This window comes from Microcaecilia unicolor, chromosome 2, assembly GCF_901765095.1.
Source record: "Microcaecilia unicolor chromosome 2, aMicUni1.1, whole genome shotgun sequence".
NCBI lineage: Eukaryota > Metazoa > Chordata > Amphibia > Gymnophiona > Siphonopidae > Microcaecilia > Microcaecilia unicolor.
Genome location: NC_044032.1, coordinates 219,978,473 through 220,005,084, shown reverse-complemented (window position 1 = coordinate 220,005,084; position 26,612 = coordinate 219,978,473). Strand labels below are relative to the sequence as shown.

The window sequence follows — 26,612 nt, the reverse complement described above, 5'->3', positions numbered from 1 at the left end:
ATCCATCTGTCCACCGATTTTCACAATTCCCTTCAGTGGTGGATAACTCGATCCAATTTGACCTTGGGACATCCCTTTCAAATTCCTCAGCCACAAAAAGTGCTGACAATGGATGCATCCCTCCTGGGGTGGAGAGCTCATGTCGATGGGCTTCACACTCAGGGTGTTTGGTCCTTTCAGGAAAAAGGTCTTCAGATCAACCTCCTGGAGTTGCGAGCTCTACAGGCTTTCAGAGATCGGCTGTCCAATGAAATCATCCTTATTCAGACAGACAATCAGGTTGCGATGTACTACATCAACAAGCAGGGGGCACCGGATCTCGCCCTCTGTGTCAGGAAGCCGTCAGGATGTGGCTTTGGGCTCACCACCACAGTATGTTTCTCCAGGCCACATACCTGGCAGGCGTAAACAACAGTCTGGCCAACAGGTTGAGCAGGATAATGCAACCTCACGAGTGGTCACTGAACATGGCCATTGTCCGCAAGATCTTCCGAGCGTGGGACACCCCCTCGGTGGATTTTATTGCCACTCAAGCCAATCACAAGATCCCTCAATTCTGTTCCAGAGTGCAGGCCCACGACAGGCTAGCATCAGATGCTTTTCTCCTTCATTGAGGGACAGGCCTTCTGTATGCGTATCCTCCCATACCTCTGGTGGGGAAGACTTTACTGAAACTCAAGCAAGACCGCGGAACCATGATTCTGATTGCTCCCTTCTGGCCATGTCAGATTTGGTTCCCTCTTCTTCTGGAGTTATCCTCCGAAGAACCATGAAGATTGGAGTGTTTTCCAACCCTTATCACTCAGAACGAGGGGGCGCTTCTGCATCCCAACCTCCAGTCTCTGGCTTTCACGGCCTGGATGTTGAAAGCATAGAATTTGCTTCCTTGGGTCTTTCTGAGGGTATCTCCCGAGTTTTGCTTGCTTCCAGGACAGGTTCCACGAAGCGGTGTTACTTCTTCTAATGGAGGAGGTTTGCCGTCTGTTGTGACAGCAAGGCCTTAGATCCTCGCTCTTGTCCTACACAGACCCTGCTTGAATACCTTCTACATTTGTCAGAGTCTGGTCTCAAGACCAACGCCGTAAGAGTTCATCTTAGCGCAATTAGTGCTTATCATTCTCGTGTAGAGGGTAAGCCTCTCTGTGGACAGCCTTTAGTTGTTCGCTTCATGAGAGGTTTTCTTTTGTCAAAGCTCCCTGTCAAACCTCCACCAGTGTCATGGGATCTCAATGTCATTCTCACCCAGCTGATGAAAGCTCCTTTTGAGCCACTGAATACCTGCCATCTGAAGTACTTGATCTGGAAGGTCATTTTCTTGGTGGCTGTTACTTCAGCTCATAGGGTCAGTGAGCTTCAAGCCTTAGTAGTCCATGCACCCTATCTCAAATTTCATCATAACAGAGTAGTCCTCCACACGCACCCTACGTTTTTGCCAAAGGTGGTGTCAAGAGTTTCATCTGAACCAGTCAATTGTCTTGCCAACATTTTTCCCCGTCCTCATACCCGCCCTGCTGAACGTCAGTTGCACACCTTGGACTGCAAGAGAGCATTGGCCTTTTACGTGGCGTGGACAAGCCCCTTCAGACATTCCGCCCAAATGTTTATTTCTTTTGATCCCAACAGAAGGGAAGTGTCTATCGGGAAACACACCATTTCCAATTGGCTAGCAGATTACATTTCCTTCACTTATGCCCAAGCTGGGCTGACTCTAGAGGGTCATGTCATGACTCATAGTGTTAGAGCCATGGCTACATTGGTGGCTCACTTGAAGTCAGCTCAGTAGGAAAGATGTGGTTCAGCTAGGGGAGATAAAAACCCAGAGGAGAGAGACAAGCCGGGGTGACCCAGAAGTAAGAAAAAACAACCCTCCAGTGTACTCCTCCAATGCCTGTGTGAAGGAGCAGAAGGTAGGAAAGGTTCTTACTCTAACACTGTGAATTTAGGAGCCAGCCCCTTTTGATGACTGGAGTTAAGCTGTAAGATGGTTTACTCTTAATCCTGAGTTTCCAGGCCAGTGAAGAGAACAGGTTTCTGAATATATATTTGTTTGGAAAATGCCACTAAAGATGTTCTGGGCTTGGCTGTGTCTGTGGAGGCTCTATGCCCTACCCTCACAGATCACATGGGGTTTTTTTTGTATTTTTCACCTTTTCTGTTGAAAGCAGCCTGCAGCTAGGGAGTCACATCTATGAAGACGTGCTATCTTGCCTGTCCTCCATAAAAACCAAATTGGTTACCTCTAGCAAGAATTCTCCATGGACTGCTGGATATAAGTCCTCACATACCTGCCTACCTTCCCTAAGGTTTTTCTTCTCTAAGCTGTATTAGAGACTGAGGGAAATCCTGTATGACAGTGATGTGGGAAATCACACACATGCACATTAGGGCTTCTGAGCCAGAGCTGGTGGTGGGAGGCGGGGCTGGTGGTGGGGGGGGCGGGGATAGTGCTGGGCAGACTTATACGGTCTGTGCCCTGAAAAAGACAGGTACAAATCAAGGTAAGGTATACACAAAAGTGGCACATATGAGTTTATCTTGTTGGGCAGACTGGATGGACCATGCAGGTCTTTTTCTGCCATCATCTACTATGTTACTATGTTCTCAAATGCTTTTACATTAAGCTAGGAAAGCTTTTCCATCAGGCTCTTTTGGATGATATCACCTATCTACAAGGACTTGTATCTTGCTGTCCATAGAGAACATATTCTACAGGTAAGTAATTGTTTTCTTCAGGATCACTTATGTTTTCAACATCTGGACATATTTTAAATATGTTACTTACCAAATAAACGAGAAAACAGAGTGCAGTTAACATAAAAATCATGGATTTCAAACATTCTGTTCAGTTTGTATATTATGCATATGTTTTGTGTTTCCTGTTTTGTAGAGCTACAGAGTCTTCTGGTGAAGTGCAGAGTCTGCGCCCTCCCCGATTCTTTCATGAAGATGGAGTTATAAGGCCTTACAGGATGAGGGAGGGTGCTGGAAGTCAAATGTTACAGGTGAAAGAAACTGAATTATAAGTTGTGTACCAACTTTATTATGACAAAATGGGAAATTGCTCTTTTTCTTATGATGGATCCTTCAGATAATGAACTCTTTAGGTGTCCTTTCAGATAAACATTTTGGCATGATTCCAAACTTTCCTTGTGACTACTAATATCTAATTACTAACACACAAATCTAACTGCTAATAATGAACTCTTACACAATGAAATGGAATACTCCAAAAAAAAATTAACCATGCATTTCTATAGCAACATATTTTTATACATAAATTTAAATGAATCAATTTATAATGTGAATGTTTGAGTTGAAGTATACTATGCAGATGACTTCCTATACATTGTCTAGGTTCAAAAATGGACATTTTGATCTGCATTTGTTAAAACTAAACTAGTATAAAATTTTAAAAACTTAGCAAATGTGGAGCCTTTTATAAACTACTTATGGTTCCAGCCAAAACATACATCTAAGTGGCACAACGCACAATAGAAAAAAAATCATAAAATACATACAAGAAAAAAAAACAGCATCACTAGGTAGTGTGAATGTATAAGTAGTGCAGCACACATATATAACCTGTGATTTTTTTTTGTGCCATATAAGTAATACCACTTGTATGACTATGTGGCAGACTTTGTAAATATTCACTTCCAAAATGTTTGGCAAAAAGTGAATTTAAATACCAGAGAGGTCAGCACATTTCCCACCTTAAGCATTCTTCTATGCCCAGGTCCAAGCAAGATGTTAATCAGGGGTTATGCGTGATTTGACTTAGGTATAAATTTTTAAATACAAAATCAATCCACTTACAGTTCTTTCTGCTTGATGTCGTTTATACATATAGGAACGTGTTCTAAAGTTGCTACTTACATGCTGATTTACTTGGGTAAATCTGTCATTTACAAATGTAAATTTCCAAGCCTTCTACACTAGTCCTATATGATGTAAGGGTAGAATATGAATTAGGTTTGTGATTTTAATACATTAGTATAAGATTTATTTGTTAATCCCAAGATGTACTAAGATTTATATAATGAATTCTACCGATAAGACCTTCTAGCATAAAAAAAATATTGTTTTTGAGCACTTGCTTTCAGTTACATTATGCACCTGTGGAAATATTCTTCTCCATAAGAATGATGACATTTTTAACTAGTCCAAAATATTCTATAGACGTTTGTTGATTCTAGAGAAAATGCTGAGGCTTAATGACAGTAAGAGAATTTCTTGTGAAAAGCATTCATACTGCTGGAGACAGCATTCCTTCTATACATCTGTCTGCGAGTTATATATTGGAGTATTTTACTTCCAGTGAAAAGAAATCTATAAAATACAAAGCACTCCTGGCTGCTGTCATTGTGCCATAATGAATATATCAGTTTATATAAAGCCATAGAATTGGTTGAAATCTTTCCAAATAATGCAAAATTTGTATTTCTTTGTTCTTAGTGCCTACATTTTTTATATAGTATATTTTTTATTCTGAGTGATAAAAGTATATTTTAGAACTGAAAATTAGATGAATCATAAGTTTGTCAAAGTGAATGGAACTGAAATGTCAGTATTTGTAAATTTTTCAGGACATTATTTTCTAGTTTTAGAGGAAACAAGTCATTTCAGATAATGGAATGAGCTGAACTTAACTTGAAGTCGTGGCACTAAATAAACCTTACTAATGATTAGGAACATGTAGCAGTTGATGATATATAAATTCAAATGTTTATGTCTCATATATTTAACAAATGAGAATAAATAAGAAGGTTTAGATGTTATTTCCAGATTTTGCATGTCTAAGTGCCTTATTTTATGACTATGTTGGTATATGGTTGCTGAATAACTTCTTGTTAATGTAGATGGGATTTGCCAATAAACAGTTAGTAGTTTGAAATAGTCATCCTACTGGTGTATGCTACCAGTGATTGAATAGGTTGAAGGTTCTCAGTTGAACCCATAACTGAATAAAGGGGGAAGAAAGGCTTTCTACATATACTGTAAACAATGTTGAGAAGCTACCTTTTTTGAAATGCAACTAACTTCGTTAACATTACAACAGCCACTTTTAAGTACTTTAAGTTGGCTCATGACAAGAATTTATTCTTTGAAGATGAGCAGATCACCCATCACACACAACTGGGTTGTGACCATGAATAGTAGTTAGCATATTCTAGAGCTTTCTAGTAAAGGCTTCAAATCTTTACTGAGCATGCCCAGGAGAAAACAGGCATGCTCAGTGGCACTATAGCTGCTTTCAGTTGTGCCTTATCTACTGGTCATATATGGCACATTCTGTGGTCTCCACAGCTGCTTGAGCTTTTCATAGATTTTTTTTTTCTTTTTCCCCTAATTGTTCATCTACATTTTCATGGTTTGCTCACTATAGTTCTGTTTTCAGTTTTTCTTTACTTATCGAGTTGTCTTACATATTTAATCATGTTTTTCTGCCTCACCTCCTCTCCTTTTCAGAGAGATCAAGGTGTTGAGGAAAGCTCTGTGGTTTTTCTATCACAGGCATCTTTTTCTGAAGGAATTTTCTTTGATATTTTGATTTTCAGTGTTGATTTTTTTCATCATGGTAGAAATACTATCCAGTATTGTCAAGTTTTCTCGCAAGTATGCGTAAAGGAAGTCTTTCTTTGATTATCAGTGTGTTCTGTATCTGCCTTGAGCAGGCCATGACACTTATGACTGTGGTGTCTTCCAAGCTACCGATGTCGACCGCTCTGACAGGATGGTATTGATGAAAAGCACAGGCTCCACACGTACCATGCTGGTGGATTCAGCTCCTCTTGTTTGAATTTATTTCACCTTTCCTTTATTTTCTTTAGAATTGTTTTGCCCAGTTTTAAGTTATATTGTTTTTCCATCATCAGGCCACTTTTAGGCCCTGACTTCGGCTGGGACTTTCCCTTTTCTTTTTGTCATGCCTTGCCCCATTTTATTAGGCACCATAGTGTCATTTAATTTAGCTGACACAAATTTTTTGTCCATGTCCACGAAGATTCCCAGTGGCTTCAAGCGCTGTTCCTGGTGCAATCGGACAATCTCGGGGGAGGACACACATTCTTGGTGTCTGCAGTGTCTTGGGCCCAATCATAGCCCTGCTAACTGTGTTCTCTGTCTTTGCATGAAGAAGAGGAACCAGCTTTCCCAAGAGGCTCAACGAGAGAGGATTTTTGTAGCCAAGTCCGGTTTCTCGATGTCGAGCATCACACCGACATGAGGAGCATCAGTAAGCATGGTTGCTACTAAACCTATAGGCACTGGGAACATCGAGTGGGTCTCCATCTGCCTCGAGGCCTCCTGCTGTGCAGGGCCCCTGGGACCGTCCATCATCGGACCCGACCCCGAGGCGATGTGAGGATTCGACGTCATCCTCATCAGCACCGAAGAGCCTTGGTAATTTGCTTCAGGCGAACGCCAAGAAGCATCATCATCGGTCACCCTCGATATATGGTGCCAGGAGCTCCTGGGTGTTGAAGGACTCGGCACCCGAGAAGTGTCGGCACCAGGAGGCCTTCTCCCCCTCCATACAGGAGGTGCCGATGTGCATGTCTCCTAGCAGCCGAGACCCAGCTCCTGTGTCGACCCCAGCAGTTCTGCAACCTACGCCTCAGCCAGCATCCCAGCTTTTCCCGGTGTTGGCCCTCGAGCGCATCTGGGTCTTGCTCCCTGAGCTGCTGGATGGCCTTATGCATCAGCATCAGGGGGTGCTTGCGCCTACCCTGCTTCCTATTGCAGCCCCGCTTGGCCCTCAGCTTGCGATGCGGCCTCCGACTCCAGCGCCACCTGCGGCACCGATGTCGACCGCCACCCAAGCCAGCACTCCCTCGACGTCGGTGAAAGAAGCTTCACTGTAGTCAAGACAGGAGTCAGCTTCTCGAGGCACTGAGGCAGGTTCGGTCTCAACAGTCTCATCGAGAGATACTGTCTGACACCGAAGAGAAGCGCTCATGGGATTCAAAGGAGGATCCCAGGTACTTTTCCTCGGTGGAGGAAGCTTTGCCAGAGTTGAGACAGAAGGCTTCTCGATGCTTCTCTGAAAGACATGGTTCCTCAGCACTGAGGCAGGTTTGGTCTCGACAATCTCATCGAGAGATACTGTCTGACACCGAAGAGGAGCGCTCATGGGATTCAGAGGAGGATCCCAAGTACTTTTTCTTGGACAAGTCTTAACGAGATTTCCTCCGAACCCTACCCTCCACCTGAAATGAGAAAGTGTCCTCCAGAGAGCCTTTCATTTCCATCTTTTCTAAAGGAAATGGCTGATTTCATTTCCTTTGAAAGTGGAGGATGAGCCCAGGGCCAAGATGCTCGAGGTCCTGGACTACATATCTCCTAAGGAGGCTATGACTGCACCTCTCCACAAAGTACTCAGGGAAGGCCTTGTCAGGAACTGGGAGTCTCCTCTTTCGGTCCCTGTCATTCACAATAAGATTGACATCCAGTATTAGCTCCACAGTGCATCTGGTTTTGATAGGCCTCAGTTGCCTCACAATTCTATGGTGGTGGATTCCGCTCTCAAAAGAGCCAGGAGTTCCAGTGACTATGCCTTGGCACCCTCAGACAGAGAAGCTAGAACCCTGGATTCTTTTGGGAGGAAGATGTACCAGGCTTCATTGCTCATTTCCCATATGTAATCTTACCAGCTCTTCATGAGCGTCTACTTGAGAAACTCGATGCGACAGTTGTCGGACTTGGTTGAGATGCTCCCTCCGGAGCAGGCTGAGCCTTTTCACCAGTTAAGCAGCAGAAGGCATATTGAAAGTTTTTGGCCAAGGGCACTTAACGACACTTTTGATGTGACATCCAGGATCTCTTCTCAAAGTATAGGAATGCGCAGACTCTCATTCCTGTGTGTTCTGACTTGGAACATTCTGTTCAGCAGTTGCCTCTTGCCGGAGGGTTAACCTTTTTGGAGAGAATGTTGAGGAAGTTGCTAACCAAATTAAAAAAAACACACTGATACCATCTCTTCTGTCTCCTGCCGGATGCCTTCTGCTTCAACCTCTTCAGCTAGGAGGTCTTGGCAAACCAAGGAGGAGTTCCTACTTCTATTCTAGGTGTAGGTACAACTGTTCAGCTCACCAGCCTACTCGGGCTCAACCCTAGCGCACTCGTTCCCATCAATAGCATGCGCCTAAGGCCCCTGCTGCTCCCCAGGGAAAGCACGGAATGAGCTTTTGACTTGCTCAAGCAGAGCATAGCCGCAGTAAAAGTGTCCATCCCGGATGACTTGCCAGTCAGGGGGAAGTTAAAAATTTTTCACCAAAGGTGGCCTCTTATAACCCCCAACCGGTGGGTTCTTCAAATAGTCCATCTCTGGTACGCCCTCAATTGGCATCTTAAACCTCCAAATTGCCCACCGAGAGCGCATTCATTCAGCTCTCAGCAAAGGCTGTACTTGCAGAGGAACTGTCCACCCTTCTGAAGGCCCATACTGTCAACCCCGTTCCACCAGGGCAAGAAGGGCAGAGCATCTATTCCAGGTACTTCCTTGTGCAGAAGAAAACAGGGGGGCTGCGTCCCATCCTAGACCTAAGGGCCCTAGTCTGAGAAAAGTTAGGGAAAACTGAACAAGCCTGATTACTACAGAATGCCACATAGAGAATTCATGCTAACAGAATACCTTGGTCATACACACACAGAACACAAATGCCAAATACAGAGTAGCTGACCACAAATGATAAACATAAATTAAACTGAAATCCCAAGAAGCCACACCTTGCTGATACACCACCAAAGAAATTGAAATAGATGCATTTCCACCTATGCTGTGCAAAATACAAAGAACACACATGCCAGGGGTGGTGTTGAGGAGAGCAACTAGGGCAACTACTTCCTGGCCTAAGCCTGCTGGAAGCTGAAGAGGGCACACTAGGCTTTAGGGTCCCCTCCCAAATTTCTGCCCTGAGCCCCAGCCATGTCTAACACCAGGTCTGGCAGGATACATATTTCAAATCTGACATATTCTAAACACAAAATAGAAAATAAATTTTTTTTTCTACCTTTTGTCCTCTCATTTTATTTTTCAAATCATGTTGGTCCCAGGCTCTGGTTTCTGTTTCCCCCTGTCTTTTCGTAACTCACGATCCAAGGTCTCCTGTCCATTTGACATTTCTTCTCGCTCCACGCTCACCGTCCATCTTCCATCTCTGTGTCCCTGTCTTTCCCCATAGTTAGCGTTTCCATTCTCTCTGTCCCCAATAATTTCCTGTCCAGAATCTCCACTGTGTCCATATCTTCATATCCATCATCATCATTCTGTTTATATCCCCTCCTCCTGTGTCCAGCATCACTACTCTGTGTCCGTATGCTCCCCAATTCCAACATGGTCCCTTCTGTGTTCCTGTTCTTCCCCATGTCTAGTATCTTCCTACTGTGTCCATATATCAGTCCCATGCAGCATCTCCCCTTTGTTTCCCTTTCCCTATGCTCTCCTCCATGTCCATCATCTCCCCTCTGTTTCTGTATACCTCCCTGTGTCCAGCTTCTCCCCTCTCTTCCTCCTCCACACCAGTGTGTGTCTCTCCAACCCCACCCCATCCAGCTTCTCTTCCTCACCTGCCCTCCTTTCTCTCTTCCACTCTGTTTTCAATCTTTGACTCTCTTCCTTCATCCCCTTGGTTTGGCATCTCTTTCTCTTCCTTTCAAGTCTGGTACCTTTCTCCCTCCCCTCCAGCTCCCCCCCCCCCCCTCCAATGGTCCTGCTCCTCTGCCTTCCATCCAGCCCCCCTTCCCCTACAGGTCCAGCACCGCTCGTGCCTTGCCTCCAACCACTCCCTCAACTCATGTGGGTCCAGCACCACTCTACCTTCCCTCTAGCAGTTCCACCCCCCAAGCAGAAGGCAGGAACTGGCAGAGGGAAGGCCCCGGAGCAGGCCTTTGGAGATCCCTGCCAGGCGGCTCAATAATGTAAAGTAGAGGCACCGCGGTGGGAGGGGGGAGCAAGATGTATTGATGCCAGGCCTGAGGGATGGGAGTTGGAGTAAAGGGAATAGAGCAAGGTGCCAGACCCACAGGAGGTGTAATCAGCAGTAATCGCGGGTTTGGGTTTTGAGTATTTTTAAATGCAGAAACAAGGCTTTTTACTGTTCCCACAGTAGAAAAGTTTGCTTCTGCATCTGTGGTAATTCTTCAAAACATTTTTCTGTTGCTGCGGATTTACCACGGTTTACCGCATGCCCCCATTCCCGTGGCATTCTCTACTTTGTATCCTCAGATGGTATAGAGTCAAGCAAGATACAGTTTTCTCAGGAAAATGTCCTCTGAAATTTTTACAGACAGACATTTCCTGTGTGATGGGAGAAAGTATAGGAAGGGGATAGGATAGTGTGGGCATGATACAGAAACAGGCTGTGGAATTCTAACAGAAGTTGGAAAGCTAATAAAATTGCAACATAACAATAATGGGAAATTTCAATTAACCCGGTACTATTGGATTGTAAAGTTCCTAGATACCATTAATAACTGTTTCATGTAGTAGCTGATCCTGGAACTGCTAGGGAAGAGAGATCAAATTCTCAGTGGAAGCAGGGTTTGGGTGCAAGGGGTAACAATGATATTCATTTAGTAGTAATTACCAAATTTAAGCTGACCATTAGAAAAAATATTAACTATTTCAGTATCATTTAACCTTCAAAAGGGAGACTTTAGTAAAATGGAGGGGGGAGGAAACAAATGGAGCATGAAAGTTAGAAATTTTTTTGACATGCCATTTTGGAAGCCCATATAAAATATATTCCATGTATTAAAAGTTGAAGGAAAACTAAATGACTACTACATGCTTCAGTGCTGAGGTGAAAGAGGCTATTAAAGACAAAAGGAATGTTTTAAAATATGGAAGGCAGATCCAAATGCAGAGAATAGAAAAGTACATAATCACTAACAATTCAGATAAAAACATTGATAAGGCAGATCGAGAGAGAATTAATGAAACTTGCCATAGAGACAAAATAATAATACAAATTTAAGTACATAAAAAGTAAGAAGCCTGTGAAGAAGTTGGTTGGGCCACTGGATGACAAGGGGGAAGAGGGTTATCTAACAGGATAGGGCCATAGTAGAAAATCTAAATGAGTTCCGTGGTGAGATACCTACACAGGAAACTATCTTTGAAGATCATGATTCATAGGAACTGAAGCAAGCAATGGTGAAACTAGAAGATGTAAAAGAGCAACTTGTCAAACTAAAGAATAGCAAATCACATGGGTTGGATGTTATCCACCCCAGATATTTAAAATAACTCAAATATGAAATTGTAGACCTATTACTAGAAGTGTGTACCCTATCATTCAAATGGAACACTCTGCTTGAAGACTGGAGGATAGCCTGTGTAACATCAATTTTTGAAAAGGGCAGCAGAGTGATTCAGGAAACTTATAGAGAAGTAAGGCAGACATCAGTGCCAGTAAAAAGATCAGAAACTGTTCTCAAGAACAGAATTACAAGATAGACTTGACATAATAGGAAAGGACAAACATGGATTTAGCAAAGAAAAATCTTGTCTTACCAAATAATTCAAATTTTTTGAAAGTGTAAATAAACATGTAGAAAAGTACAAACCAATTCATACAATGTACCTCTTAAGACTGCTCAGGAAAGTACATCTTATCAGACTTTTTAATGCCCTATTATGTATTGGTAACTGATGGGAAATAGTGTGCTAAATTCTTCCCAAAGAGGTGAACTGTGGAGTGTCCTAGGGATCTATACTGGAACAAGTGCCCTTTAGCATAGTGTATTCATAAATGGTCTTGAAAAGGGAGAAAACAAGTGAGGTAGTCAGTTTGCAGATGACACACAGTTATTCAAAGTGGTTCATATATGACAAATTGTAAAGAACTGCAAACGGGCTTTCATAGACTGAGTGTACCTACTTTTTCATTGGGTACTTGTTCCCACCAGATCAACCTGAATACTTTTGAAAATATGAAAGTGCATTTTTACCTGCAACCCCCATCCCTCTCACCACCACCACCACCACCACTACCTCCTCCTCCTCCTCCTCTACTTCCGCCTCCTCCTCCTCTACCTATAAGAATGTATCCAGCATGGGACTTTAATCTGCACACAGATTTGGTCATTTTCAAATAGCCTACTTCTGCAGGTAAAACACTATTTTACCTGTAGAAATACCTTCACATTTTCCCTCAATTTTTGTTTTGTTATATTTTTTCCTCATGATTTTTTAAAATGTACACTCCAGACAGAGTTGTTGTAGTCTGAGTGAAAGTGTTAATGCTATACATTATTCAGTGACTCCAGATATAAGGATAGGGAAATACAAGACACTTTCTATGTTCTTCTTACTGCATTTTCTTCCTTTAATTCTCCTTTAAAGTTTTACAAGCTTAAACTAACAAATGTGCTTCTTTTTCCCTCTACTATCATGCTTGCAGAAAAGACAAGCCTACAGTGAATGGACTAGAGCTGTTGATAGTGATGACGATGATGATTAAAATAATCATCCTTGGTGTTAATGACACATGTATGCATGTTATGTAAGTTTTTTGTATTGTATATATCTTAGTCAAAGTGGCTGGCCATCACGGGAGCCATCACTGCTTTAGCTGCCTCAGAATAATCAAGGGAGTTACTTTTTGCAACCCTTGGCCTAAAAGAGATAGCAATTTGTGTTTTGCAGAAACAATGTGTAAAATAAGCTGAACAAACAAATTAAGATTACAAAAATATTAAAACTATTGTAATATACAGTAAATTATTTAATGTGCCTTTAAAGATATATTTTGTCATGTATTTTGAATTATATTTATTTTTCCCATATTCATAATTTTTGCTTTTAAGGCATCATTTTATTTGAAATCATGTGTCTTAAATGTCAGTTAAATGGCTTTGTTGTAGAGTATTGTCTTCAGTGTAACCTTTCTGGGCTGTAGTATAATAATCTTTTGATGTAAAAAAAAAAAAAAAAGGCAATTACTTCAAATTCTGCTTCGTTTATTAAAGCATACTGTTTGGTTTTAAAAATATAATAAATACAACAGACATTGGACACCAATTTGAAATAGTTGTTGTTTTTCCATTTTGTTCCTCATAGTCTCTGGAACTGAATTATACAAATATACCTTATCCTAGAAAGGTTCATTTGTTTTGCTTTTTTTTTATATCTAATTCATATGCCAGTTGATTTACATTTTTAAATTCTTAATTTTTTTTATCTTCAGATACTTGCATTTGTACACTATATAAAATATAAACAGTTCTTGGATATTTCATTTTGTATTTAGTTTTTTTATGCATACTGTATTCTTTTGCACAAACATGCTCATATTCTAATTTATGTTAATCTAATGTAAATAAATTTGCATATAACGAAAACATTCTGTTAAAAGTGTAGAATAAAATTTCCAGTACAAACATTTCATTTAAATAACGTGTTTTTTAGGAGCTAAGTAATAAAGCACAAAAATTGAGCTTACCCAATTGAAATACAAAATGTCTTCTCATATCATCAGACTTAATATAAAGTTGACACGCATATATCATCCAGCCAAAACAATGAATATAAATCTCTTTTTACAATAGTAAATAGGTATCTTAAATTAAGTGTACTGTATCACTTTCAGTGGTCAAGCCACAGGTCTAATCATTTCTCTATAAATGTTGATAACCGGTCCAGAAACTTTATTCTCCAAAACCAAAACTTTAATTGTCTTTTAAATTTTATCTTAAAAAAAAAAGTTTGTATAAACTGACCACAGATGTGAAGAAATGAAAATCTGTGCAGTCTGGATCATTGTATTGCCTATCACAATACTAAGCATCCAGAAAGATCCAATATGAGAAGTTCTTGAAAAGAAATGTTAAAAGTAATTTTGTTTAAACAGTGACGTTTTGGCAACACTCAGTTTCTTGCTTCAGGAAAAAGTTGTCGACTTCACAAATTGTCACAGAAGGAGTGTTTTCACTTTGAGTCCTAGAAAGCCTTTTATGTTGAAACAAATGCAACTGTTCTGTACAGTGACTGAACTACAAGATGCTAAGCAGTCCATTGGTCACAGCTTTCTCCAATCACGGTGCTCATAGGTAACTTTTCCACTGGTAAAGTGTGTTCTACTTATGGGGACAGGGCTCTTATGAAGCTGTATAGACAAATATGTACAATTAAGTATGTGTGCTTACAAGATGACATGTAGGCATTCCAAGGAAGTGTAGTGGGGGCAGTGCAGGGGTGGAGTTGACATATATGCATCTGTTTTATAATATATACAAGTGCACACACACACACACATTTTAAACCTTTGGAACAGGTATAAATTTCTTCCAAAACTTTTGTTGTTAGGGATAGTTCTCAGATCCTTGAGCTGGCTTGAAGATGCAGCGTTAAGCAAGATTTAAAACTGCACTGAATTCTAACGCAGCTTTTTTATATTGTGAGCAATTTCTTATTCAAGCATTTTGTATGTGTTTTTCATGCCCACTGTACTGTCCTTTAGCACAATGATTTTACTTGAGATTTTCCTGTGCTAGATTTTCTCCATCGGAAGTAAAACTAAAGCGGGAAAATCTCGAATAAACTTTTGCAATAAACCATGGAAGAGTTTACTGCATTGTCCCCCCAGTGGCCACGTATCTCCCTTGTACTTTAAATTCAGCCATCTTAGAGCAGAAGCACTAGAAGCATAAAAACTGTCTTCAACCCTCACACACACACACGGAGACGAGCACATTTTCTTTTAGATGTTTATTCTATTGATGTGAGTATTTCTCACTGCTTTCACAGTGGTTTTACAGATTCCATAACTAGAAAATCATAATCAACATTTTCATATTTCTGTTATATGATGGTTCTACTGTGTTTGTGTGTATCTGATACTTGTTCATGTTAATCCTAATATTAGGTTTCAGTTTGCCATTTTTAAGTTTGTCATTGTATTTTTGCTTATATTTGGTCATTTTACCATTGCTGTTAACAAAATTGTTTTTGTTAAATTGTACCTGCCGTACACTGCCTTGGGTAAATATGTTCATAAAGGCAGTTAATAAATACCAATAAATAAACAAAGACAAAAACACAGTGTCCTAAATGAGCAGGAAGATAAACTAGGAAGGGATGAATAAGATGATATCAGTAACCTAAAATATAATTGTCCCTAAGTAGAAGCAGAAAAGGCAGGTTCTTACACTTGATTTAAATTTGGTATAGGCATCCAGTGCAAACGTCCGTAGTGAGTGAGCCCAAAGCATGGTGGCCAGAAAACTAAAAGTAGAACTGTATGTCAAATTCAATCTCAGCTTAAATGGGAGAGGGGAGGGAAATACCATAAAGGTGGCTTAGGCGTATCTTAATGGGCAGATGAAGCGATAAGGAATCAGAGAGGAATTGGAAATAAATGGGGAAATGTGTAAAGCCTGAGCCTCTATCAAAATTTTAATTTTTTAATTCTCCTGCTAATTGGGAAGCCAGTGTTGTTGAAATATTAAGGGGGTCACATGCAGGACTGATGCTGTGAGTGTTGGGTGTCCTAGGTGAGCTTTCAATTTTATGAGCCCCTTCAATTTATTTTCAGGCCTCTAATCTGCTCTCCCCCTCCTCCCCAAAAGACATGTTTATATATTACATACATACAAATGATGGGGACAGTTTCTAAAAGTCCTTTACCCAGTTACATTGGCTCTTTGAAAATTGCCCCCCCCCCCCTTTCTTCAGTGATGGTTCTTGGAGTCTGTGTAACTATTGGGATCTATTGTTTTGCTTTGACTGCAGCTGCTCTTTCCTGCCCCCTACCCCCCATTTGAAGCTGCTGCCCTAGGCAACCACCTCATCTTGCCTGATGGTAACATGCATTATGTAGTATTTAGGACTGCGAGTTCATTGCAGTTATCTCGTAATTATTGCGATATTAGTCTCCTCCAAATATCTCTTCTGCTTTCTTCCACTCCCAACCCCTGTCCTCAGTGCGATTAGCATCTCCCCATCCCTTGCCGGGTTTGCCTTTAAAGGTTGTCTTCTGTTGGTCCCTGGTAGCATTCTACATACACTACCTATGGCCTGGCCCAATCCTTTCCCTCTAAGCCACCCTGCCCACAAACAAACAGGAGGTGATATAAGAGGGGGTGGGTGGAGTGGAGTAAACTGCAGACCCACAGGTATAACTGGAGGGGCACAGGTGGAAGCTATGGCCAAGGTGGTGAGCTGCAGCAACCACGAGAAGAGCTTGATGCTGCTCATCACCGAGTCTGCGTTACTGCTCATTGGGTGGAGGGGAGGGAGGAAGAGGTGCTGGACAATGGGAAGGAAGAGGGGAAGACAGAGCGAGAGATAATGGACCTGGGGGAGGGAAAGAAGAGAAGGAAGAGATGTTGGATCTGAGGGAGGAAGATTAGTCCATTAGGGAAGGGAAGGAGGATGGGATTTGATATACCACTTTTCTGTGGTTACAATTAAAGTGGTTAGGTTACATATTACATACAGGTACTTACTTTGTACCTGGGGTAATGGAGGGTTAAGTGACTTTCTCAGAGTCACAAGGAGCTGCAGTGGGAAATTAATTTAATACTTTTAACTGTGCAATTAATTTAGATTAAAATTTTTAATTGACCTGCATCCCTAATAGTATTTTAGCACTATATTTTCTTGTAACTGTATAAGTTTTAATTAGTCCGTGTAACTCCAGGCAAAAGAGAATCGCTGTAATGGATCAGAGCTGGAAAAAATATTTTAGAAAGTGTTGTGGTCCATAGATTTTCAGAAAATCAAAAACCACAATAGTCTTCTCTTTCAATGCATATTGAAATACATAGAAAAGGGATACATTGGTCTCTTACAAAATGTGTAAATTTTAAACTACAGTCACATAAATTTATCCTTATTGTTCAAGTTTGTGTTGTGCCATTCCAAATCATCAATCAGAAGGTATTTTTTATAAAACATTCCACAATATTCCTATAAAAGTGAGTATTATTGTGCCTACTTTTACATGATCTGTGTATTAAAGAAGGAATTGTTTAGGCCGAGCAGGGACAGATTTGTGTTTATATGTTTGTATTTTTTATGCATATACAACATATTTACACCTTCAGAGCAAGTTTGAATTTGTGTGCTACTGAGGATCATTTTAGGATAAAGGCACATAACCACCTCAGTTGCTTTTGTGGAATAGATGTAATCAGTAGAAATAAAACAGCTGCAAACTATGCCAAAACATTTCACAGGACCCCACGGTCATTCACAAAGGAAAAATATTCAACATTAAGGAATCTTTCACATGCTCAGCTTCCAATGTGGTATATATCATTCAGTGTAAAAAATGCAACGAAGGCTGCTACATTGGAGAAACAAGTCAGATGCTAAAGAAGAGATTTAATTTACACAGACACCATATGAAAAATGCTAGTACCAATAAGGATGTCACGCCAGTGGGGCAGCACTTTACAAAACCAGAACACTGTACCAGTGATTTCATGGTAAGAATCCTGAAAGGGAACTTTAAAACAATACAGGAAAGTAAGACCTTTGAAGTCAGAATGATTAAATATTTTGACACCCACCAGACAAGGCTTAACAAAGATCTGGATTTTCTAGCCCATTATAAACCATAAAATTGTACTGCTTTGTCACCCTCCTGTCTCCATGCATATTTCCCTGTCCCTCATCCACCCGACTCTTCCTGTCTCTCACCTATCCACCTGTCCTGTTAGACTCTCACTGAAATGCTTTGATGTTTCACTTATATATACTGTCATCTACCAACATTTGCTTATTTCCAATCTGACGAAGAAGGGCAACCTTCGGAAGCTAATCAAGAAATGTATTAAGTTATGTCCAATAAAAAAGGTATCATCTTATTTTCTTTTCCATGTTTTATTTTGTTTTATTTCTATCGATTACCACACCTCTCTACTGTAGAATAGATGTAAAATTAGGTGCCTTTTTAGGCATTTTCTATAGGTGCCCTTTTTATGAAATTGCCCCCATAATTTCTTTATATGGACACAATAGTAGCCAAATAATTTTGTTTAACTTAACATAAAGGTTAGCCATATCGGGAACATGGTAGCCCTCAAACATAATTTTGGCTAAATATTTTTGCTAAACATTTTTTTTTTTTAAAAGACCACAACGCATTTCCTATGACTAGAGAATGACACTGGGACAAAGTTTGTCTCGGTCCCCGCCCTGTCCCCCCCATGTGTTCTGTCTCCAACACCGCCCCGTCCCCGCGGGCCCTGTCCTCATCTGCAGAAGCCTTGAACACTTATAATTTTATATTTAAATCTTTTATTAAATACAAAAAGGAACAATATGCTGTGCAACTGTTGTGTATAAGTTACAAATAGAGAACAGTAATAACAATGAGCAGCTATAATAACCCTCCTTCCCACCACCACCCTCTACCTTTCCAACCCCAACAATAGGTGATTTCTACTACACCAAGGAATCCTAATTCACACTGTTAAAATGTCCAGGGGTATAAAATACAACCCGTTCTATATGCCCTAGAGGGGAAAAATATGCCCTATAAAGCACAGATTATGTTTTTTTAATCTGTGGATAAATAAGAAATCATCAACAATCTCAGGATTCAATCTAGCTCTCCTGTCTTCCACAGTCCTTCCTGGAATAGAAGTTGTCTTTTTAGACGATGTGCTGGTAGCAGGATGTACAGGATCTCCCATGCAAATGTTGCTAGTTGTGGCCAGTATGTTTGCTTGTTTTTCCAAAAAATCAAAATACGTTTGTAGGCATCACTTAAACATAAATAACAGTCCAGTTCATTAACAGGCTTCAAAGTAGAAAATGACACGGAGACAAAGTTTGTTCCCCATCCCTGTGGGCTCTGTCCCCATCCCCGCGGTTACTGCGGTTCCCCTTCCCCGTGTCATTCTCTACCTATGACCACATTACTTTAAAGCATTTCCTAGCATTAGGAAGCCTAGGGCAACAAGCATAACATTAGAATGAGAAAATGTGATACTGATATTTCTTTTCTTGATTCTGTGTGTGAATCTTTAAAATCTTGAAATTTCAATAAAAACAAATCATTCATAACCAGAAATAGAAGTCAGAAAAGAATATGTATGATAACCTTTTTATTGGACATGCTTCTATATTGGACTAATTTAGTACATTTGTGACTAGCTTTTAAGAACCTTGCTTCCTTTATCTTGTCATTACAGAATGAACCACAGCTTATGCTTTCAGGGGCAGATGCACTAAGGTCCTCGGAAGAGCCCTTCCCTTACGGATTCCATAGTGAATCAGTAGGGAACGGCCATGCATCAAGGAAAGGGAATGCAAATGAGCTGCTCGTTGTAGCTTACTTGCATTCTCTATTCCCTAGGAGGCCAGTCAGCCGGTCCAGCATGCAACAAAAAAAAAAAGGAGGTCCCTTAGGAGCAGGAAACTTGTCAGGGGCCTGAAACCTCAGAAGAGAAACAGTGCTGAAAAGAGCCCCAGTTAATTTAAGTGCTGCTGCTCTTAACATTTCCATTGTTTACTGCTTTGCATGTTAAAGGCAGGCTTACATCAGGCAATTAAGAAGGACTTCTCTGAAGAAAAAAAAAATCCAAGTGCTAGTCATGTCTAACAAGAGCTGGACATCTTGCTGCAGCTTTTGTGATGGGCGTCCTTCTTGGACTTGTTTTTCATACCTGCAATTAGGAAGGAAGGACTTCTCTTAAGAAAAAAAAAAAAAAAAGGATGTCCCTGTTTTCTTACCTGTCTGAACTGACCACACACCATAGTTCTCTCAACAGTCCCCTCCAAGGTTGTTTTCATCTTGCACCCCCCCCCCCTCCCAGGATTGGGACGTGCGAGGATGTCCAAATCAAAACTTTTTGGACGTCCCTCCCTCCAGGTCTCTCTCAGCCAATCCCAGCGCATTTAGCTGATACTGGTAACAGCTAAACGCGCTGTGATTGTCTGAGAGATTTGCATGGCTACGTGTTTCTGACCTGGATCATTCAGTCCAGCAGAGGATGGCGGATGCCCCTTGCTGGGGGGGGGATAATCTTTTCAGAGAGAAGGTTGAGGAGCTCGTTGATCAGATCAAAAAGCACACTGGTGCTGACTTCTCTCTCCTGCTGGGTGCCTTCTGGAACCACCAACTAGGAGATATTTTGGTGGGTCACGGAGTGCTTCCTATTCCTATGGTAGGCTTAGAGAATCTCCTGCTGCTCGCTAGCCTGCTCAGGCTCTCCAGCATCTTGTTTTGTCAACAGTGTGCGCCCAAGGCCCCTGCTGCTCCCCAGCAAAAGCAAGGGACAGGTTTTTGACTGGCTCCAGCACAGCATAGCCATCATAAAAGTTTTCGTGCCAGACGACTTGCCGGTTGGAGGGAGGTTAAAATTTTTTTCACCAAAGGTGGCCTCTCATAATCTCCAACCGGTGGGTTCTTCAAATAGTCCGGTTAGGATACACTTTCAATTTGATATCCATACCTCCAAATTGCCCACCGAGAGCTCATTCATTAAGCTCTCAGGACAATCAGGTACTTGGAGAGGAACTCTGTGCCCTTCTAAAGGACCATGCGGTCGAACCCGTTCTACCAGGGGAAGAAGGGCAGGATTGTATTCCAGGTACTTGTGCAGAAAAAGACGGGGGGGGGGGGGAGGTATGCGTCCAATCCTAGACCTAAAGGCCCTGAACAAATTCCTAGTCTGAGAAAAGTTCAGGATGCTTTTCCCTGGGCACCCTTCTTCCTATGATTCAGAAAAACGATTGGCTGTGCTCTCTGGACTTAAAGGATGCATATACACACATCCTGATACTTTCATCTCACAGAAAGTATCTTCGATTTTAGCTGGAAACGCATCCTTTTCAATACCGTGTATTGCCTTTTGGCCTCGCATCAGCTCCCAGGGTATTTACCAAATGTCTAGCGGTAGTTGCAGTGTCGCTACGCAGACTGGGAGTGCGTATGTTTTCTTATATCAAGGATTGGCTGGTGAAGAGCACCTTGGAGGAAGGTGCTCGAGAGTCCACGTGGAAGACTATTCAGGTGCTGGAGATGCTAGGGTTCGTAATAAATTACCCCAAGTCCCATCTCCATTCTGTCCAACAATTGGAATTCATAGGAACCCTGCTCGATATACAGACTGTTCGAGCCTATCTTTAGAGACACGTGTGGACAACTTTCTGTCCCTCGTGTCCAAGGTTCGGACATCGCAGCAGGTCACAGCTCGGCAGATGTTGAGGTTGTTGGGCTACATGGCTTCCACCATGTATGTTACACCCATGGCGCGTCTTCACATGAGATCTGCTTAATGGGCCTTGGCTTCTCAGTGGTATCAAGCCACGGGAAGTCTGGAAGATGTCATCCAAGTGTCCCCCGAGGTTGTACGCTCTCTTCAGTGGTGGACAATTCGGTCCAATCTGGGCTTGGGACTTCTATTTCAAATTCCTCAGCCACAAAAAATGCTGACAGATGCATCACTCTTGTGGTGGGAGGGCTCATGTAGATGGTCTTCACACTCAAAGAGCCTGGTCCCTCCAGGAAACGGATCTTCAGATCAATCTCCTGGAGCTCCGAGCAATCTGGAACACTCTAAAGGCTTTCAGAGATCGGCTGTCCAACCAAATTATCTTAGTTCAAACAGACCATCAGGGTGCGATGTATTACACCAACAAGCAGGGGGCACCAGATCTCACCCTCTGTGCCAGGAAGCTGTCCAGATGTGGCTCTATGCACACCGCCATGGCATGTTTCTCCAAGCCATTTACCTGGCAGGCGTAAACATTGGCCTGGCCGACAGACTGAGCAGGATAATGCAACCTCACGAGTGGTCTCTAAACATGGGAATAGCCTGCAAGATCTTCCAAGCATGGGGCACCCCCTCGGTGAATCTTTTTGGCACTCATCTCAATCACAAGGGCCTTCACTTCTGCTTCAGGCCCACAACAGACTAGCCTCATATGCCTTCCTTCATTGGGGTACAGGCCTTCTGTATACGTATCCTCCCATACCTTTAGTGGGAAAATCTTGTTGAAACTCAAACAAGAATGCGGAACCATGATTCTGATTGCGCCTTACTGGCCGCATCAGATTTGGTTCCCTCTTTTTCTGGAATTGTCCTCTGAAGAACCGTGGAGATTAGAGTGTTTCCCGACCCTCATCACTCAGACAGAGGGGTCGCTTCTACATCCCTACCTCCAATCTCTGGATCTCAAGGCCTGGATGTTGAGAGCCTAGAATTCGCTTCCTTGGGTCTTTCAGAGGGTGCCTCCTGGGTCTTGCTGGCTTCCAGGAAAGATTCCACTAAGAGATGGTGTTCTTTTAAATGGAGGAGGTTTGCCATTTGGTTTGACTGCAAGGCCATAGATCCTCTTTCTTGTTCTACACAGACCCTGCTTGAATACCTTCTACACCTTAGTGCAATTAGTGCTTATCATCAACGTGTAGAAGGTAAGCCTATGTCTGGACAGCCTTTAGTTCGCTTCATGAGAGGTTTGCTTTTGTCAAAACCCCCTGTAAAACCTCCACCAGTGTCATGGGATCTCAACGTTGTTCTCACCCAACTGATGAAAGCTCCTTTTGAGCCACTGAATTCCTGCCATCTAAAGTACTTGACCTGGAGGGTCGTTTTCTTGGTGGCTGTTACTTCAGCTCATAGGGTCAGTGAGCTTCAGGCCTTAGTAGTGGATGCACTTAATACTAAGTTTCATCACAACAAGTAGTCCTCCGCATGTACCCTAAGTTCCTGCTGAAGGTGGTGTCGGAGTTCCATCTGAACCAGTTGATTGTGTTGCCAACATTTTTTCTCTGACCCCCATGCCTACCCTAGTGAAAGCAGCTTGCACACCTCGAACTGCAAGAGAGCATTGGCCCTTTACATGGTGCATACGAAGCCCTTCAGACAGTCCACCTAGTTGTTTGTTTCTTTTGATCCCAACAGGAGGGGAGTCGCCATCGATAAATGCACCATTTCCAATTGGCTAGCAGATTGCATTTCCTTCACTTATGCCCAAGCTGGGCTGAATCTGGAGGTTCATGTCACAGCTCATAATGTCAGAGCCATGGCTGCGTCGGTGGCTCACTTGAAGTCAGCCTCCATTGAAGACATTTGCAAAGCTGCAACTTAGTCTTCAGTCCACACATTCACATCTCACTACTGCCTTGAGCAGAATATCCGACATGATAGTCGGTTTGGGCAGTAAATGTTGCAGAATCTGTTTGGGGTTTAGAATCCAACTCCACCCTTCTAGGCCTGTTTTATTGTATTCCAGGCTGCAGTCTCAGTTAGTTTTGTATATAGTTTCAGGTTAATCTGTGTTATGTCTTCGCCGTTGTGAGGCCCAATTGACCACTGTTTGTTGTTTTGGGTGAGCCTGGATGCTAGAGATTCCCCACTTGTGAGTATAATTAAGCCTACTTGTCCTCGGAGAAAGCGAAGATACTTACCTGTAGCAGATATTCTCTAAGGACAGCAGGCTTATTATCATCACAGTCCCACCCACCTCCCCTTGGAATTGTTTCTTACTTTTTTCTTATGCTGATGGGCGGGAAGTCACTCGCGCATGCGCAGTGGAGTGCGACAGAAGGCTCTGGCAACTTTTTTGCTACCTATCATGCTGGTTCCCGGGCCGACGCGGATCATCGACCCACTTGTGAGAATAATAAGCCTGATGTCCACGGAGAATACCTGCTACATCTTCGCTTTCCAGCTATATGTGAAGGAAAAACACTTGGACCTAATTTGGTGAGTTGTAGGTTCATTCATGGTTTTCACCTGTCACTGATAAAATAATTTATTTTGCTGGTATTGACAACATAAATTTATTCAGATAACATCCAACTTATTCTTCTGCTTAAGAAAAACCAGAGCCACAATTGTATGCTTTTGATTGAGGTTTTGGAGGCAGTATCAAATGTGTTTCAGAAGAGTTTTATGCTGAAAACTACAATTTGTTGGACTGAGGATACTGTTCTGGATACTATTCAGCACTCATTTCATGTTGAGTCAGTGTCTGTTGACCCTGTTTCTTTAGTTAAAGATTTGGAATGAGTAAAGTGGATTCTAATTTGGATCTGAAATACCAGACTGTCTATGGCATGTGGTGCTTATTGTAAGTATATCTTAGTGTATAAATTGTTCCAGTATTTGCAGTTAGATCAGTTTTCCATTTTACAGTTAGTTTACTATAATGACCTTTATCTTGGACTCTCTCAGTGGGTTGTGCAGAAATCGCAGGCTCTGCAGGATATGGTTGCCTGATCAGTTATTCATTCTAGACAGCCCTCAACTACAATTAAGCTCTGTAATCTGCATTGGGTCTCTGCATTGGCAGTGGTAACACTTAAGATCTTAGAGTGAACTTCAAAGCATGGCTGTGGAGTCGGTATACCAAACCTCCAACTCTGATTCCTCTATTTTTCTACTGTCTGACTCCAATTCCTTTAGGCTTTAATTTTTTTTGTTCTGATCAAGAGGATAGAGCCTCCAGGACAGACCCCGAGACTGCTGAGGGCTGCTGAGGAAATGTTTTGATGCCCTATTTGCCTGAAAGGTAGGACAGGCTTCCTTACATGATTAGAGGAGACAACTATGGGGAGCCTGAATGTTTTATATAAGACAGAACAGGCCTTTCTTTTATTTTTAGACCCAAAGTTCTTTGTCTAGAACCCTGAACTACATCATAAAGCTTTTGTTGCACTCAGTACCATAGTTGACAAGTGCAAAGTGATGCACACAGAGAAGAATAGCCCAAATTATAGCTATATGATGCTATATCATATTTATTTTATAGATAATTGGACAAACACTTTTTAAAATTAAAAATAGTTTGGAGACTGAAAATATTCTGTGAAAAAGAGCTTGTACTGTATTCTGGTGAGAATTTAAAAATAGAGGATCATTCTTGAGATCATTTTAGAATCTAATTTGTCCTTTGAAAGACAATGCATTAACAAAAAAAAACAAATTCAGAGTAAGACAACTTTGAGCAATAAGATTTTCAATGCATTTTACAAAGCTTTAGAATTATAATGCTGGCAATTCTCCTTCCATAACTATACTATTGCAACTCATTATGTTCCCCTTTTACCAAGCTTTATCAAAGGGGTGCCTGTGCTGGTGTCAGCACGTGTTTTTGATGCGCACCAAGGCCTCCTTTAACCGCAGTGGGTAAAAATATAGGTCTTTTCAGTAGGAAATGGTCGTGCGGCAAGTAAAGCATTTGCCGCCATTTCGGGGGGAGCCCTTACCCACCACTCATTGAAGTGGCGGTAAGGGCTCTCGCGCTAACCCGGCGGTAACTGGGCAGCACAAAACATTGCTTGATAACCACTGGGTACACACCGGTGCTACAAAAATATAGTTTTGTAGCGCCGGATATGATGGCGCACTGGGGGTTGGAAGTACTGCCAGGCTGCTGTGGTAGCCCAGCGGTACTTCCTGTTTTAGTGAGCGATAAGCCCGCGTTGGGCTTACCGCCTCTTTGTAAAAGGGGCGCTATATTGCAATATTTTGACCAAACTTCAGGAAAAGTTGCAGTTGTTACAGAATACCCCTGCCAGATTAATATTTAGCAAATGAAAGTTTGATAGCACTGCTCTGCTTCTGACATACCTACATTGGTTACCTGTTAATAAGCATATTATGTTTAAGTTGGTTTAGTTTTTATATCAATTTATGGCCAAAATTCAGGGAGTGATACTGAATTACTTGTTTCTCCTTATGGACACAATTCTAGTTTTCTGCAGACATTACAAATGGGATACCCTTCACTTAGAAATGTCTGTTTAAAATATGTTTATCATCGATCGTTCCCGTTTCAAGGTGCAAGAAGCTGGAATGCTTGGCCCTGTGAGCTAAGAAATTTTTATTTATTTTTTGTTACATTTGTACCCTGCGCTTTCCCACTCATGGCAGGCTCAATGCGGCTTACATGGGGCAATGGAGGGTTAGGTGACTTGCCCAGAGTCACAAGGAGCTGCCTCTGTCTGAAGTGGGAATTGAACTCAGTTCCTCAGTTCCCCAGGACCAAAGTCCACCACCCTAACCACTAGGCCACTCCTCCATCCTACCTATGTTTTAGAAAGGCTTTGAAAACTAATGTAATTGTTTATGAATTTGCTGTTGATTATACATTCCCCAGATGTTGAGGTACTTTTGTAAGTGTTAACTGCTATGATTCTGTTTGGAATGTGGGCAGTGTAGAAAAGATAAAATAGAATAGGTTCCACAGTAGGAAGGAAAGGACCTAGGTGTCATTGTGGACAGCATGCTGAAATCGTAAGTATACTGTGGCAGCCAAAAAAAGCAAACAAATTAGGAAAAGACAAAAGAATAAACTGAAAAATATGCCTATGTATACCTCCATGGTGTGACTGCACCTAAGTATTGTGCCCAAAAAATATATAGTTGAATTAGAAAAGGTACAGAGTATAACAATCAAAATGAATGACTTGTATGAGGAACGTCTAAAGAAATTGCGCTCTTCAATTTAGCGAAGAGACAGCTGAGGGAAGCTATAATAGAGATCTATAAAATCCTGAGTGGAGTGGAATGGGTAAACACCAATTGTGTACTTTTGAAAAAAAAAAAAACAACAACACAAAGATGAAGGGACACACCATGAAGTTAGTGAGCAGTACATTTTAAAACTGGAGACAATATTTTTTTTTTCATTTCACGAAGAGTTA

At 41.7% G+C, this 26,612-nt stretch overlaps 1 protein-coding gene across 1 annotated transcript in view; it reads left to right on the top strand.

The window, feature by feature from the left end:
• The window catches only part of VPS13A (vacuolar protein sorting 13 homolog A), a 556,982-nt gene that overhangs the window by 476,615 nt on the left and 53,755 nt on the right, over window positions 1–26,612 (top strand). Inside the window, exon 68 of the mRNA XM_030193720.1 lies at window positions 2,888–3,002. Within this exon, the coding sequence (XP_030049580.1) occupies window positions 2,888–3,002 (115 nt within the window). The remainder of the gene's footprint in view (window positions 1–2,887; window positions 3,003–26,612) is intronic.